We start from the raw sequence: 16958 nt of genomic DNA on the forward strand, positions 1-16958 counted from the left end.
TTATACTGTGTCTAGAAGAACTGCATTTTCTTAAAAACTAGGGGGGAAAAATTTAATTTGATTGGCAATTAAACCATTAATTTTACATTGAAAAGGGATACATTATAGAGTAGAATACAAAATTCATGTAAAATTTTAAGAAAATGGATTTTGAGATTTTAAAAAACATGCTTCCTCCCACTTCCCACCCTTCCTCTCTCCCTCCCCCATGCAAGTTCTTTAGTGATGGGATTAAGAAACACTGGTATAGAGATAAATTTTCCTTAACTTTTAAGATCTGTCCCTAACTAGATAAAAGCTCTAGGGCAGGTTACTTAACCTTTCTAAGGCTCACTTTTCATACCTTTAAAATGGGATAATACTACCTACATGTAGAGCTGTTATCCCAAGAGATAGCACAGGAAACCATTTAGCACTGTTCCTCAGAGCAGTTTTATCAGCCATGGCAAACAAACATAGTTAATACAATAGAAGCAAGTTGGCACATAGGTTGATGGCTGCAACAATTTCCTGTAGGCTATCCTGTGCAATATGACTTGGCAGCATTTGCCATCAAGAGGGGGTATCTTTGTCCAATCCCTTGAATTTGAGTTGGCCTTGTGACTTGCTTTGACTAGCAGAATATGGCGAGTGGTACTTTGTGACTCCTAAGCTTAAGCCTCCAGAAACCTTCCAGTTCTCATCCTCTTGAAACAAAGTGCCTCCACCTGAGGAAATCTGGTCTAGGCTGCTAGAAGATGAGATTATGTGGAGCTCAGAGAGATATCCCAGCTTGACGAACTAGTTCTGACTCAAGACTTAAGAGGACTGCAGCCACATTAGTGACCTCAGGCCAGGTACTACCAATGGAAGAATTGCTCTGCCCTAATTATGAGAAAATAAAATGGTATGTGTTTTAAGCCACAAAGTTTTGGAATGGGTAGTTAACAATAGATAACTGACAGACATGTTTCATGAATTATCGTAATATTTCTATATTTTATAGTCTATTCACTTCCTAAATTTTCCTATAACAAACTCTAAGGCCCAAAGTCCACAAAAAGTCACTATGTCACAGCCAGATGAGGTTACGTTTCTCATTCTTCAAGGCTAGATCTACGTTTCTAATTTCATATAAAAATGAACTGTATCTCTACCAGAATGAGGGGCATAGGACATAGAACATACTCCAAAGCCAAAATAACTGAAGTGAAAATTTGCTAAAATTATCATAGTTAAACCACAAAGATGCAGGTGCAAATAAAGTTGAGTTGCATTTGAAGGTAACTGGCTAAGGAAAAAAAGGAACAATTTAATTGATAATTTAATTAAAGCATTAAATTATAATCTGTTTTGATTTTTAATTTTTTAAAAAACAAAACAGATAATAATCTGTTTAACAATCAAAATTATAGTTTTAGATTATAATTTAATAATTAAAACAGATTCTCCCCTGTAACAATTCTTGCTCCTGGCATTTTCTTCCATACACTTCAAAGATGACCAAAATCCTATTCTAAAAGTTCCATCTTATACACAGTCTCATTATATACCCTTTTTTCTACGAATAAATATTGACTGCATCATGCTTTTTAAAGATTGCAGCATATTCCACTACATGGATAGACCCTAATTCACTTAATTAATTCCTCATCAATAGGTATTTAGATCACTTTCTATGTTTTGTTATTATTAAAGGAGAGGTGAGCAGTCTGGTACATGCATCTGTGCATACTTCACCAACTGTTTCTTTAAATTCCTAGATGTGAATTTACCTTTTTTTCTTTTTTTGTAATGACTTTGGGTTCATATTGCTCAAACTGTCATCCAAAAGATATGTACAAAATTTACTTTTTTTTAACAAGAAGGAAATCCTTAAATGCTAAAAGAACACATTTTACATCTCTAATATCTATATATAAAATGGCAATTTTTAAAATTGCATTTTATCTCTACCTAAAATACTGACTCATGCCTCTTATACTGTATTTACTGTACATTTGGAGGGGGAAAAATCCTACAATACCCAAATAATTTCTAGTGGTTTTATTTTCAGCACAATGTTGTTTTGAAAAAGTAAACTCCAAAAAGAGTGTACTTGCTGCAAAATAAGCAAATCAGTAGAGAATGTTGAAAAGCAGGAAAGGAAGCAAAAAATAAACTAATCAGTTAGAGCAGTTATCAGGTCACCAAATCTGCATCCTTACACAATGGCCAGGAGAGAAAGGTAGAGAGAGTGAAAAGGTGAAACTAAAAGCAGCAGCCCTCAAGAGCTTCAGTGATGGCAGGATGAAATTACACACAGACATATATATCTACATGCTCTGTACACGCCAATCCTGGAGCTAATCTCCAGGGGTTAGAACACAAGAGGAATCTTTGTGTGCTTTATAGAACCAAACATCATGCAGAAAGGGAATGGGAAAGACTAGGATACAGATTTCCTTTAGGGTAAGAATGTCTACTTAGCAGCTTGAGGGGCCAGTATCAATTACTTCCCTTCCAGGGCAAAGAAGGATTAACAGGAACATTAAGCAAAAGACAGCTCCAAAAGCACCGATTGCCTTCAAAAACCATCACATCTGAGAGGGTCCAATCATCAAGCTCTATTAAAAAATGGGCAAGGTGAGAACACCTAACAATAAATAAAATTAACTGGTGACAGAATAATGCATGCGCTAAGAAGTAAAGGCCACACAATATGACTAATAACAACTTATTGACTAAAGTTTCATCCTATCCAAAGAGATGAGGGCATTAGATCAAACTGCCACACCAAAAGCAGAGTATGCTAAATAAAACAGCAGTGTGTGAGCACACACACACACATATGTGTATGTGCATGTGTTGGGGGTGGTTGCTTGGCAAAGCCACAAATCTATCCATCTAATATTCTAGGCAAGGAGTCTGCAAATTATGGCCCATGGACCAAATCTAGCTAAGATTTTTATACAACAGGAGCTAAGAATGACTTTTACATTTTTAAATGATTGAAAAAAATAAAATATGATGTGACATATAAAAATTGTATTAAATTCAAATGTCAGTGTCCATAAACATTTCTTGGAACACAGTCACACCCATTCATTTATAGCTATGACCATTTTCCTGCTATCATGGCAGAGTTGAGTAGGTGTAGAAACCTGGATGGCTGGCAAAGTAAAAAATATTTACTATATGGTCCTTTACAGAAAATGTGCTGACCTCTGTTCCAGGCTATAAAATCACATAGTTTTTTAATGGATCACAGCTCCAAACCTGTCCAGGCTTGTTGGTTTGGCCCCTGACATATCCAAGATTTTGATATAACCTGCCAGGCCAATAGAGAATGCAACCCCATTAGCTAAAAACAATGGAAAAGTCCAATAGGTTGTCAAGATGTTGGGATACCTGCCTATGATAACAAGAAAATGTAAAAGGTTTTTCTGAGTTGAAAGTAAGATGGTTCCAGAAGGTTTAAGTGGGAACCAGGATGAATAAAGGTATTCTCTTTAAAAGGATGTGTAATATCTCTAGCCGGATGCGGTACTTCACGGCTGTAATGCCAGCACTTTGGGAGGCCGAGGCAGGTGGATCACCTGAGGTCAGGAGCTCGAGATCAGCCTGGCCAGCATGGCGAAACCCCATCTCTACTAAAAATACAAAAATGAGCTGAGCATAGTGGCACATGCCTATAATCCCAGCTACTCGGGAGGCTTACGCACGAGAATAGCTTGAACCCTGGGAGGCGGAGGTTGCAGTGAGCCAAGATCATGCCACTGCACTCCAGCCTTGGCAACAATGAACCTCCGTCTCAAAAAAAAAAAAAAAGTATGATATCTCCTTCCAAAGATGAGAATGTAACTATCTTCAAAATGGCTACCACTTTCTGAGTACTAGGGGCCTAGGACTAAGCAAATTTTTTTGCATTTATTATCCCATTTAATGGTCATCTCCTCTAGACTCAGAGAAGTAGACTGGACCAAGTTAAACACAACCAGAGAGCAGGAAATGAGAATCAAGGCCATATTCAAAGTCTAAAGCCTGTGATCATAACCATTTCCCAACCTAAGGGAAGAAGGCATAAATGATCGCCACAAATAAATGACAGGAAAGGGAAAAACTATAGAAATAGTAGAAGCAAGTTTATTTTTATGGCCATAAGCATTATACAGTATTTTATTTATATATCTCACACTTTCTTTTGACTCATAATGCCCTCTCTTACTTCAGCATTTAAAGTAAAATATGATTCAGTACTGCCAGACCCTTTCCTATTGAGAAAAATCAACACATGTACCCAACTATGAAGGCATTTTAAAGATGGCAGAATTAGACAACTAAAGCGATAAATGTAACTTCTACCCATGAACTCCTTGGGTTAAATGCCAGCAGAATTAGACAACTAAAGAACTAAAGCGATAAATGTAACTTCCACCCACGAACTCCTTGGGTTACCTGTGAAGGTCTCAAAACGAAAGGAGTGGTGAAGCACTTTTAGGAGTGATGGACTATAAAGCACATGTGCAGTATTTTAATTTTTTAATTCAGATTATAAGTGAAGAGAAAATGTTAAATGGAATTTTGCCCACAGAAAGAAATACAATGCTGGTGGGTGGCTATTGTTTCTTCCTGCCCAGCAGCATCCATGTCCTCCGCTCTGCTAAATAAACCATCATTTTCCACTTTCCTGTAAATATCTACATTTGGGGACGACTCAATCCTAACTCATTTTTGAAAATCTTTTTCTTAAAAAAAAAAATGTTTTAAGTGTTAATATCTTCATCACACCAATTTGGAAATAATATACTTGTTATCCTATACCATTAATATACATGTTTCCTCAGATGTTTATTACTGGTTCCCCAAATCTGGCTTATAAGTCCTTCTTGTGGGCCAAAGAGGAGCTAAGATTTTTATACAGGAAACTTCTAGCCAGCCTTGCGACAACTGTACTAGTTAGCCATATCCAGATGAGTAACTGAAGAGATAAGCAGGGTAAGTAGCTAGAGTGAATAAAGGAAACCAAATTTGAATTTTAAGTCTATTCTGACTCAAACTGTGTTTTCCCAATCATGTTCTACTGTCCTGCCAAGGCACAAACACATTTTCTTAGAATGATTCCCTCTGAGTCAAATTTCACATTTTCTGGAAAGAAGAGAGTGGAGCTGAAAGACCCATTTACTCCAAGGGCTGGTGTAAAGATCAAATCTTTGCTTATCTACCATCAAACTATCTGGTCTGAATTTCTGGATATAATTTTTTAAAAATACAGCCACAGTGCATGCAGGACTAGCATGTCAGACCAGGTTGGCTTATCAACTGATAGGCAGTGCTTTGCTGTGGGAATAAAATGGAAGTGCCTCTAAGTCTGAAGACAACGTTATTTATTTATTTATTTATTTCAGTGTCTTACTCTGTCGCCCAGGCTAGAGTGTAGTGGCGTGATCTCAGCTCACTGAAACCTCGACCTCCTGGGTTCAAGTGATTCTCCTTCCTCAGCCTCCTGAGTAGCTGTGATTACAGGCACATGCCACCACGCCCGGATAATTTTTTTTGTATTTTTGGTAGAGATGGGGTTTCACCATGTTGGCCAGGCTGCTCTTGAATTCCTGACCTCAAATGATCCACCCGCCTCGGCCCCCCAAAGTGCTGGGATTACAGGTGTAAGGCACTGTGCCCAGCCTGAAGATAACTTTAAAAGGCAAGTAATGAGCACATAGATCTACTTTTCAAAAATGTTTTTTTCTCTTTAAAATGGTCATTCTGTGATGGCTCATGCCTGTTGTAATCCCAGCACTTTGGGAGGCTGTGGCAGGAGGATCACTTGAGCCCAGGAGGTCAAGGATGCAGTGAGCCATGTTCATGCAATTGCACTCTAGACTGGGCAACAAAGTGAGACCCTGTTTCAAAGGAAAAAGGAAAAAAGAAAAAAGAAAAGATTTCTAACTTCCATTTTATTCAATAAAAAGATGTGTCTCTAATTTTTTTTTAAGTCCCGGATCTCTTTTCTAAAACAACTACAGACCCTCTTCCAGAAAAATACACATATACAAAAAGTTTTGGTCACAACTACAGGGAGTTCAGGAATCCCCCGAAACCAACGCTTGGAGGGTCACAGACCCCCCCAGGATAACCCTTGTTCTAAAAGCATATTACAAAAATCCTTACATTATTTCACGGGCCCAGAATGAAGACCATATAGCTAGCTCTCTCATCATTTTTTATATTTTCAGAAAGTAAATATCAAATAAACACACAAATTTTTCTTAACTAGTCTTTCATATTCTAAAAAAAAAAAACAGAAATCTTATGACTCGAATAAATCAATAAATATAAGATCATACAAGTTCAAAGTCTGAATCAGTTTTCTTAAAATCTGCTACTTCCATTTCTGTGTTTCTGCCCATAAAGATCTTCCTTGAAAAGAAGAAACATTAGAAGGGTAAGGACTTGAGTCTTTGCTACTTTAACATTCATCAACAGGTTAATATGTAAAAAGAAGACCACTCCTAATGTTTACTAAAAGATGTTCTCTCATATACACAAGATATACAATATGATGAAAAGACAATTCTTAAATGTTCAACAAATAGATCTGTATGAATGCAATTGCAAGTAAAATCATGTAGCTGACAAAGCAGATTTTAGAGTTCATAAAGGCTCAAATTATGTGTTTCTCACCACTTGAGTCAAGCACTTTCAGGCTGGACACAATGGCTCAAACCTGTAATCTCAGCCCTTTGGGAGGCTGAGGCGGGAGGATCTCTTGAGCCCGGGAGTTCCAGATCAGCCTGGGCAACATAGTGAGATCACGTCTCTACAAAAATAAAAATGAAAAACTTAGCCAGGCATCATGGAACATGCCTGTAGTCCCAACTAGTTGGTAGCTGAGGTGGGAGGATCGCTTGAGCCCGGGAGTTCCAGGCCGCAGTGAGCCCTGATGATCGTGCCACTGCACTCCAACCTAGGCAACACAGGAAGCCTGTCTCAAAAAAAAAATAAAATAAAATAACTTTCAGGAATGTTTATTTTCAGGTACAGCTCAAACTTTAAAGTCTTTCAAATTCCTCTTCGTCTTATTACTCTAGAAAATTTCTAGCATCATCCAACAAAATTATAAGTTATCAAATGAACTTATAAAAATGTTTGAACAGCACTCCATCTATGAATAACTGACAGAATATCTCACGAAAATTTAAGTTACAGGGGACAGTGATACTTTCCCATGAAAATATTAAAGATTATTTTAAATAGCTAGATACTATTTAAAATCAGTATATAAGAAATGTTTCAAAATCAGTATTATAAGATTAAGAAACACTTAAAAAAGAACATTTCACCACATGACGATTACTTTCTAAATAACTATCCCCACCAAAATGCAACTTGGTATTGTGAACCCCAATCAACTGACAATTTCAGTTTACAATTTGTAGTACTTAAGATTTAAAACAGTTCTTTACTTAGAGTGCCCTGTCTCCTAACAAAGGAGATGAACAGGCTCTGATGCGCACCTACAGCCAGCGTTTAGGTCAGTATTTTTTGAAAGTCAGGGAAACTTCACACCCTAGGGGAGGGCAAGTTACATCTCAGAATCTTCACATAAAGTAATTTTTGTCTTTGTGACAAAAGTTAAATTCTTGAGCGCTAATTCTTGAGAGCACTGTAATGGTATTATTGAAGTCACTGGTCTCATATAATATGACTAAAATTGTACATATTTCTTGCTAGAGGTTAAACACACTTCACTTTAATACATTTGCATCTGCAACTTCTCCTCTTTGAAAGAACTGGGGAGAAAACAGGGATAATGTACCTAAACTTAGTAAGGAAAGTGAAACAACCAAATTTATCCCACACAACTTCTTCATCCCGGATATGAAGATGCAAGATCTACTTAGGGGACAGGAAAATTGGAAAACAACGATATGACTGAATAAAATAACAAACCTGTGTCAACTGAGACATGATCCTGGTGCTAATCGTATCTATCCCACTGGAGGTCAAATCAGCTGTATTGGTGCCTGTTTCCTCATCCACCTCTCACCACCTAAACGTGCCATTTACGAGAAAGCTATCGAAGTTGAATCAAAGTGATTTCGAAAAGAGATGCCCATATAATTTGCAGTGTGCTCCAGACAACTACACACAAGGCAACGTTTCTCATTGAGCACCCCCGCCCCCACTTTCAACTTCCCCTTAAGACAGGGACAGTCACAGAGACATTTTCTGAAAATCAAAGAGAAAAATAAATAAAAGCACCCCATCATGATCACCGACGAGATCCCGACTCTGTGGTGGAATTGGGTGCCGGGTGAGGACGATGGGCACACGCTCCTGGTCGCTCCGCGAACTCCTCCGGGAGGTCGCCAAGTTTCTCTTTCACCCTTTTTCCCGCACCCGCCGAGCCCAGGAAGGAAGGGGGCGGCCGCAGGGGCCGGAACCGCGCGACCTGGAACCCGGGGCCTTTTCTGATTGCCGGCCGCGCCCCGCGCAAGTGCCGGCGTTCGAGACCCGCCCCAGCGCGAGTGGGCGCCAACTTCGAGGGGACCCCCAGCGACGCGCCCCCTCTGTACCCCTAGACCCGCCTCTCCCGGGCTCAGCCGGATCCTGGCGTCCCCGTCACCCTCCCCATCCCCCAGGGAAGCGAGCCCACCCCTAGCAGCGTCACCCTGGATGGGGCGGCGGGGCCGCAGTCACCTTCCCGGAGAAGGAGCTGGGGCCCCGACTCCGGGCGGCCCGCAGCCCCCGCCGCGTCCCCGCAGCCCTGGCGGCGTCCGGGCGAGCTCACCTGGCGGCTGGCTGCGGCCTCCGGGGCGGCCTCTGGGCGTGGGCCGGGCGGGGGCTGCAAGGGGGGCGGCGGGAGCCCGGCCTGCAGCCGGAGCCGCCGCCGGCCGCCTAGCCTCACCCCAACTCGCGCCGGCCGCGGCCGCCCCCGGGGAGTACCGGGAGCGTGGGGAGCGCGGGTCCCGCGGCGGCGGCGGCGGCGGCGCGGCGCGGCTCAGGCGTCGGAGCAGGCGGCCGCGGGCGCCGCCGCCTCCTCCTCCATGGCTGTTTACCCGGCTGCATTGTGGGAGTTTGACCTCCGCCGCCGCCAACCGCCGCCTCAGCTTGCGCCGCCGCCGCCGCGCACGCCATGGGAGCCGTGACTGACGGTGAGGCCCCGCTCGCCGCCACCCGCGCCCGCTGCACAGCCCGTTCGGCCTCCCCGGAGACCCCTGGCCTCCCAGCCCGCTTCCGGGAACCCCTCGGCCTGCCCCGGCCGCTTCGCCCGAGCGCTTCGGCCTTCCAGACCCCTCCCCGAAGCCCCGGGCCTCCCCGGCTGCTTCCCTGAGTCCTTCCTCTCGCCAGAGGCCGAGCGCCCCTCGGAGCCCCTCGGCCTCCCCCGCCCGCTCTCCCGAAGGCAGCGCGGGGCTGTAGGGTGTGCCGGGAGCGTGGTCGGTGGGCTGGGAACACACGTGGGTGGCCGAGACGGCTAGAAGCGGTGCAAGGGCGGGTGGGACCGGAGGGAGTCCGGGTTTGTCTAGGGGCGCGGTGAGGGCCCAGGAGCCGCGAATGGTGGGCGGTGGTGCCGGGCTTGGGGCTGGGGGCCTGGAAGGTTTGTGGAGGACTAGGAGGGAGTGGGAGCTCCAGGGATGGAACGGGAGTTTCGGGACTCGTCTACAAGGGATGTCAGGATACGGAGCGTGACACCTGGAGGGGTCCTGGGTCATATTGGGAAGGACTCACAGACAATGGAGTCGATGGCAATGAGGCCTTGAACTGCGAGTGGATTGTGGGTGAGGAGAGGGAGCAGGGAATTATTTATAAAAGGAATACAGAGGGATGAGGTATCCGGAAGGTAACGAGGAAGTGTACCTGGGAGATTTACGGGGGGTAAGGAGGAGCCAGTATAGTGATGAGAAACCATCTAGGGTAGGTCAGGAGGATAGAAGATGTATATGTGTGTGTTGGGGAGGGTGATTTGTCAGCTGGAATGGATTTAGAGGGGCAAAGACTGGGTTTGTGGACTGTCTAAGGGAGATGGTCTATGGAGTGAGAGCAGAAATAAGGTGACACTTTGGGGAAAGGGGAAGGGGCATGATCGGCAACTGGAGGGAGAACCTACAAGTTATCTGATTAGGGAGGAAGGAGGTCCTTTGATATCTGGGAAGGGGAGATCTAGGGCTCTTGGGTGTTTTTCAGGAGAGGGTGACCAGTAACTAAATGCCTGTGGAGAGGCCACTTCTGAAGAGTTGAAGACCACCAGGGTCTCCACATTAAAGGGCCTGGCCATGGGAAGAACAGTGATAGGCCCAAATTTGCAGACTGGTAAAGAGTAGTGGAGGTGGAAGACTACTAAAGACCCAGGAACTTCATGTAGAATTTCAGCTTTGCTTCATTCCAGTTTCATTTATTTAGTGGACATTTATCCTTCCTGGACTAGGCTTTGGGATTACAACCCAGAACCAACAAGCAAGAACTTTTCCCTCTCCAAAATTTCGGTCGGAAGGGAAAGAAACATTGACTAATGAGTTTTAAGAGTGACAAATATTACCACAAGGAAGTACAAGGTTGGTAACTGTAGGAACATGTAACAAAGATTATCCAATCAATGGAAATGAGAAAGCTTCCCCAAAAAAGATAATCCCATTTTTGAAGAATAAATAGATGTTGGACTGGTGTTCTGGGTTGGTAGCCACTTGTACAAAGGCCCCAAGATGTTGAAAGAACTCAAAGTTGACAGTTATTGCTAGAATTTAGAAAGTTATGAGCCAGAGATTTCTAAGGGCAATGGGAAGCCATTAAAAGTTTTAACATTGGTGTTGTGCTAATCAGATTGGCATTAACACACACACATGGCCGGGCACAGTGGCTCACGCCTGTAATCCCAGCGCTTTGGGAGGCCAAGGCAGGTGGACCTCTTGAGCTCAGAAGTTCAAGACCAGCCTGGGCAACATAATGAGACCCCATGTCTACAAATACAAAAAAATTGGTCTGGCACAGTGGCACACACCTGTGGTCCCAGAACTTGGGAGGCTGACAAGAGAGAATCACTTGAGCCTGGGAGGTCGAGGCTGAAGTGAACCACGATCGCATCAGTGCACTCCAGTCTAGGTGACAGAGTGAGACCCTGTCTCAAAAAAAAAAAAAAAAAAAACCGCATACACACTGTCTCTGTTATGTGCAGAATGATTAGAGGAAGAGAAAGTGAGGAGCTAAGTTTCCTTACCACTTACTAACGTTTACATGGTGCTGTCAGGTAATATTCTAATTGTTGTCCCCATTTTACAGATGAAAAGACACAGGTTAGCTTGCCCAAGGTCGCACAGATAGTAAGTCATAGAGGGTCAAAGGCAGGGAGACCACCTGCGGAGTTCCCGCTCTTCACTATTATGCCTCCTGTGTCTCCTATTTCTGCAGTGGCCCTGGTGAGAGACAATGAGGACTGTGACCAAGAGGGAATGCAGAGAAGAGGACAGGTGGGAGGGATATTTGTGAGGCAGAATGTCAGAACTTCGGGTATTGAATGAATGGGGGGAGAAGGGGTTTAGGATGATCCCAGGTTTTTGACTTCACTGTGTGCCTGTTAGCAGTACTTTTCTATTTATTGAGATAGAGATGTCCAAAGGAGCGATAGGCTTTGTCAGATGGGAGATAGGGACAAAAGATGAGTTCTGAAGTACTGACTGCAGTAGAGTGCCCCACCACATCGTTAGAGTCCACAGGAATCTCTACCCTGCGGCTTACAGACTGTCTCAGCTTCGGTCTCTGAATGGAGATAATAATAAAATCTGTGTCAGCGGATTGTTTTGAGGATTAAACACAAAAAGTTGTAAAGGGCTTTGCATTGAGTCCAACACATAATAATTAATGTTCAGTAAATATTATTAAATGTCAGAGTAGTTTTACTAATCTGTCTTCCACTTTCCTTTGATGTGGACTGTGCCTTCTCTCTTAATCTGCACAGGTTGCCTTTTCCTGCATTTTCTATCAGGTGACACTCCACTTTTTCCTCAAGACCCAACTCAAAAATCCCCTCTTTTCTTTCCTGGAAGAAGTTGACCCTCTGCCTATTAGCCATGTTATTTTATGCATATTGCTGCTGTCACCCTTAATACTTTATTTATATGCCTTATGCTAGAAAAGATTTAAGGCAGTTCACCGTAATGAGAAAATGTACAAATTAAATGGATTAGAAAACAAGACAAAAAGAACACTGAAATTAGGAAAAATAAAGGGAAGTCAGAAGTGGGGTGATCCTCAAAATGCAGAAGGATAAAGTCTAGTACATTAATTAACCAAGCTGTAAGTGACCTGTTTCTCTAATAGGCCATGCCGAGAGGCAGTACCTCGTCTACTCTGTGATCTAGTGTTCATGAAAGAAGGCAATCTTAGATGCCCAGGAAAAGCACTTTTTTTTTCTGATTTGAACTAGAGGAAAAGTTTGTCATTGAGGTCCTTATAAATGAAAGCCAGTGTCATATCCTTAACCTCTTTTCAGCACTGAAGATCACAGAGCTGTTTTGTAGCACATCCCTTGCTAGGTAAAAGAAGGTGAAATCACAATTTAGAAAGATTCTAAAGCCAGTAGAGGCTGGGTGTGGTAGCTCACACCTGTAATCAATCTTAGCACTTTGGGAGGCTAAGGCAGGAGGATCACTTGAGCCCAGGAGTTTGCAACCAGCCTAAGCAACACAGCGAGACCTCATCTCTACTAAAAAATTTTTCAAATTAGCCAGGCGTGTGTGGTGGTGTGCACCTGTGTCTCAGCTACTCGTCTCTACTAAAATTTTTAAAAAATTAGCCAGGTGGAGCGGCACACACCTGTAGGTAGTCTCAGCTACTCAGGAGGCTGAGGCGGGAGGGTCACTTGAGCCCAGGAGTTTGAGATTGCAACCAGCCATGATTGCACCACTGCACTCCAGCCTGTCAACAGCACTAGACCCTGTCTAAATAAAACCAATGGACAATTTGGTTTAGGTGGGTAGTGGGTAGCTCTGCTAATCTGGCTTGATTCAAAGCAAGGTTTTTTGATTGAATATCTAGACCATAAGGGAAAGACAAACTACAACTTCTTCAGACAATCCTCTATAAACATGGTTTTTACCAGCTCAGCTTTTGAAAAAATCAAGCTGAAATGAGTGGTATGTGTGATCAGTCAGCAGGTATTTATTGCATACCTTGTAGGCACAATGCAAAGTCCTGGCTACTTTGTAGTAAACTAGACAGGCGGGCCCTGGCCCCTGCTTTGGGGAAAGAAGCCGTATTGTGCAATCAAATAAGTAAATAAGATAAATTCTGAAAAGGAATGTAATTAAGTTCTGAGAATGAACTTGGTGGAATGAGGACAGAGAGTAATGGGGGAGGGCAGTGAGACCTGACAGGTTCAACCACATGAAGAGCCCAGGAAAGTATTCCAGATAGAGACAACAACTAGTGCAAAGGCCTGAGGTGAAAACAAGTTCTGCACCCTTTGGAGGAAATAAGGAAAGCCAGTGGGCTGGATCTAGGGACAGGACTGCATCCAGGTGGGCCAAGAGGAGTATGATACAAAAGGAGGTAAAAGGGAGCTCAGGAGGAGCCTTGCAGGATTTGGAAAGGAGACTGAATTGTCCTGTGTGGGCATTTAGAAATGATTGGAGGATTTTAAGCAGGAGAGTTAGTGATCCAATTCATCTTTTAGATCATCTGAGTTGCATAAAAAATGGATTCTAGAAAGGCAAGAATGAAAACAGGGAGCCCAATACAAAGTATTCCAGATGAGAGAAATCTGGGCTTGGATTAGAGCGAGGTTAGCGTGGAAGATAGAAGTGGATGCTCTTGATATCTCATTCATCCTCCTGGAAAGCTCTTGGAGGAGTACCAGTAACTGTTCATGGAGCTTACATGAGAGCCAATGTCTGTTACAAATTTGAGGTACCTGTATCACTGTGCCTTCATATAATCCATTCCTCTGCGTCTGCATATCCAATTGGACTGGGAGCTCTTGAAGAAGCAGCCATTTTTTCCTGCTCTTGGTTTGAGGAACTGTCCTGCTTTAGAGTAGCTATGGCTACTAGACTGGATATTTTCACCACTACTGTCATGTTATAAGTGAAAAAGTGGGGGTCTTTGGAAGTTAATGACTTACAGTCACACAGCTAGTTTGTGACAAATCCATTTTCTCCCCTTGTTGCCAACTCTAGCATTTTGGCTAACTGAAAAACAGTTTGGATGTTGTCACTGTTAATTTAAACTATGTTAACTGTTTGTATTTTGTATCTGTTAATTTAAAGGATGCTAAATATTGTTAGTACCCTGATAGAAATCATTTCAGAAGCACTTCTTGCCATACAGAGAACATTAAGTAGATATATTGATATGCCAGAGCAACAGATGAGAAATAGAGAAACGGTTTGTGGTGGAATGTGGCTCTACCTTCCATTTAATAGAGCTTGCTGGTTTTGACGGTAGCCTTTTTTTTTTTTTTAACTTAGAAAAGTGTAATGCATGAATATATACTTGTTGCAATTTGAAATAATGATTTTTAATATGCCTACGAACAATATGACAGCATAATGGAGCTGCACTGTGACTTTCTAATAATGTAATTGTGTATATTTTTCTGTGAATGCAGAGGTGAGAGAACTCATCTGTGAAAGGAAGATAATAGTGCACACTTTGTAGAGTTGTTTCAAGGAGGAAACAGGGTAATATGTGTAAAGCACTTTGAAGTTGAGTGACCATTTAATTTATTGTGTAAACCAGGACACTTTTCAGAGTGAAAAGAAACAAATAGGATGTGTGGTCACCAACTAGGATTGTATAAATGCTATGTAAGTGTTTGCTGCTTCTGTTATTCCTATTTTCAGTTGCTGATCCAATGTTAATAGACATTTGTGGGCACAGGGTTCATTTGTTTTGGGTTTTTTTTTTTTCATTAGTGCCACTGGATTTGCCCACTTTGTTGCATCTTCTGTGGCCCCAACAGAGGGATAACTGCTGCAGTTTAACTATGAAATGATGTTTCTTTAGCCAAGATAATTGGTTTTTCAAAGCAAGATTGACATTTCATCTTGACTTTATTAGCACTATACTCTAAACATTTAAACAAACAGAGAGAAAAGACAAAGGACCTCAACATGATGTTTTGCATTTCTTTTACTTTTAAAATTTTAAATGTAATTTTGGTGTAAGTAATTTCCCTTGGCATCAGCAATTTATGTAGACCGGTCAGAAGTATCTTAGGAGAGGTTAATGTCTACATGGAGGAATCAGACCATCTTATTGTTCCTTCCACCCAGCTTTTGTGCGTCTTCTTAATATTGTTGACCTTAAAAATTGTTTTAATGATTTTGAGCTTTTTGAAAGGAGGGACCAGGTGTTATTTTGCCATAAGGAATGTAACACAATGGGCTAATATATGTGATTTATCTTAATTACATGAGCTGTGGTGGTCTAACGATAAATCTTACAGGAATCTCCATGAACATTGTTTTTACATGGCCTTAGTCTCTCTTCTTGTTCATTTAAAATAGGTCAAGTCAAACCAGTTTTCTTTTTTGTTGTTAACACGTCATAGCTTTATTCAGTAACAGAGTAGAATTTTTAGTACAGAGAAAATGAAGTACCTGAGAATAAGTTTACCACCCGGTTAACTACCGTTACTACTTCAGAAAAAAAGTACTACATGTCAGTAAATTCAAGAAGAAATGCACAATATGAAAAATGAAGACCTTCCCCTCTTCACCTTCCATAGTAATTCCTCTCCCAGAATGATTTTTAATGCTTCTAAAAGGTAAAAGTACCTTCTCTAGAGCCTGACTCCTGAGTTTGAGTTCCATTTGTATTCCTTACTTCCTGTGACATTTAATTTTTGGCCAGGTGTTTTTTTATTGGTAAAATAGGGATAAGAATATCTATAATGCGGCCAGGCACGGTGGCTCACACCTGTAATCCCAGCACTTTGGTAGGCCGAGACGGGCAGATCACAAGGTCAGGAGATCGAGACCATCCTGGCTAACACGGTGAAACCCCGTCTCTACTAAAAATACAAAAAAAATTAGCCAGACGTGGTGGTGGGCACCTGTAGTCCCAGCTATTCAGGAGGCTGGGGCAGTAGAATGGCATGAACCCGGGAGGCGGAGCTTGCAGTGAACTGAGATGGCGCCACTGTACTCCAGCCTGGGCGACAGACTCTGTCTCAAAAATTATCTATCTATCTATCTATCTATCTATCTATCTATCTATCTAATGCTGTTGTGTAGATTAAGTGTGTTTATATATGAAAAGCATCTAAAACAGTCCTTAGCATATTTAAGTGTTATATATATGTTGGCTAGTATACCAGTAGGCATATATGCTTGAAAATTTTATACAGTCATTTACACGCTGGTCTGTATTCAACTTCTGTGTACCTGTAAAAGTTTTTTAAAATGATGTAGTAGGTGCATATATTTATGGGGTACATGAGATGTTTTGATACATACATACAATGCAAAATAATCCCAGCAGGGTAGATAGGATATCCATTATCTTCAAGGATTTATCATTTGTTATAGACATTCTAGTTATGCTATTTTAGTTGGTATAAAATGTACAATACATTATTGTTGACGGTAATCATCCTATTGTGCTATCAAATACTAGATCCTATTCACTCTAACTATATTTTTGTACCCATTAAGCATCCCTGCTCCTCCCCTGCCACCAAACACCCCACGGCTCTTCCCAGCCTCTCATAACCATCTCTACTGTCTACCTCCATGAGTTCAATTGTTTTAATTTTTAGCTTATCATGGAGCTCTTTTGAATATAAATCTACCTTATTCTTTTATATCAGTGTGTATACTCTATTAATTTTTTAGACAGATCCTCTATTGGCATTTAGTTTGTTTTCAGTTTTTTACTGTTCCAAACAGTGTTACAATGGAGATATTTGCATAGATATATTCGTGTACTTGTGGGAATAATTTCTAAAAGATAAGTCAAAAGGTATATGTGTCTTTGATTTTGGTATATCTTGCTGTAGTGCC

General features: G+C 42.0%; 1 protein-coding gene across 4 annotated transcripts in view; it reads left to right on the forward strand.

Annotated features, from left to right (window-relative positions):
- Window positions 1-8934: 8934 nt before the first annotated feature.
- Window positions 8935-16958, forward strand: part of THOC7 (THO complex 7) — a 30109-nt gene continuing 22085 nt past the window's right edge. The window contains exon 1 of one of the 4 annotated variants that reach the window (XM_025377678.1): window positions 8935-9116. In XM_025377678.1, coding sequence (XP_025233463.1) covers window positions 9098-9116 — 19 coding nt within the window. In that variant the 5' untranslated portion in view covers window positions 8935-9097. Of the gene's footprint in view, window positions 9383-16958 lie in introns of all 4 variants that reach the window. The other 3 variants (XM_025377677.1, XM_025377680.1, XM_025377679.1) reach the window with 3 other exon arrangements.

This window comes from Theropithecus gelada, chromosome 2 (genome assembly GCF_003255815.1).
Source record: "Theropithecus gelada isolate Dixy chromosome 2, Tgel_1.0, whole genome shotgun sequence".
Classification (NCBI taxonomy): Eukaryota; Metazoa; Chordata; class Mammalia; order Primates; family Cercopithecidae; genus Theropithecus; species Theropithecus gelada.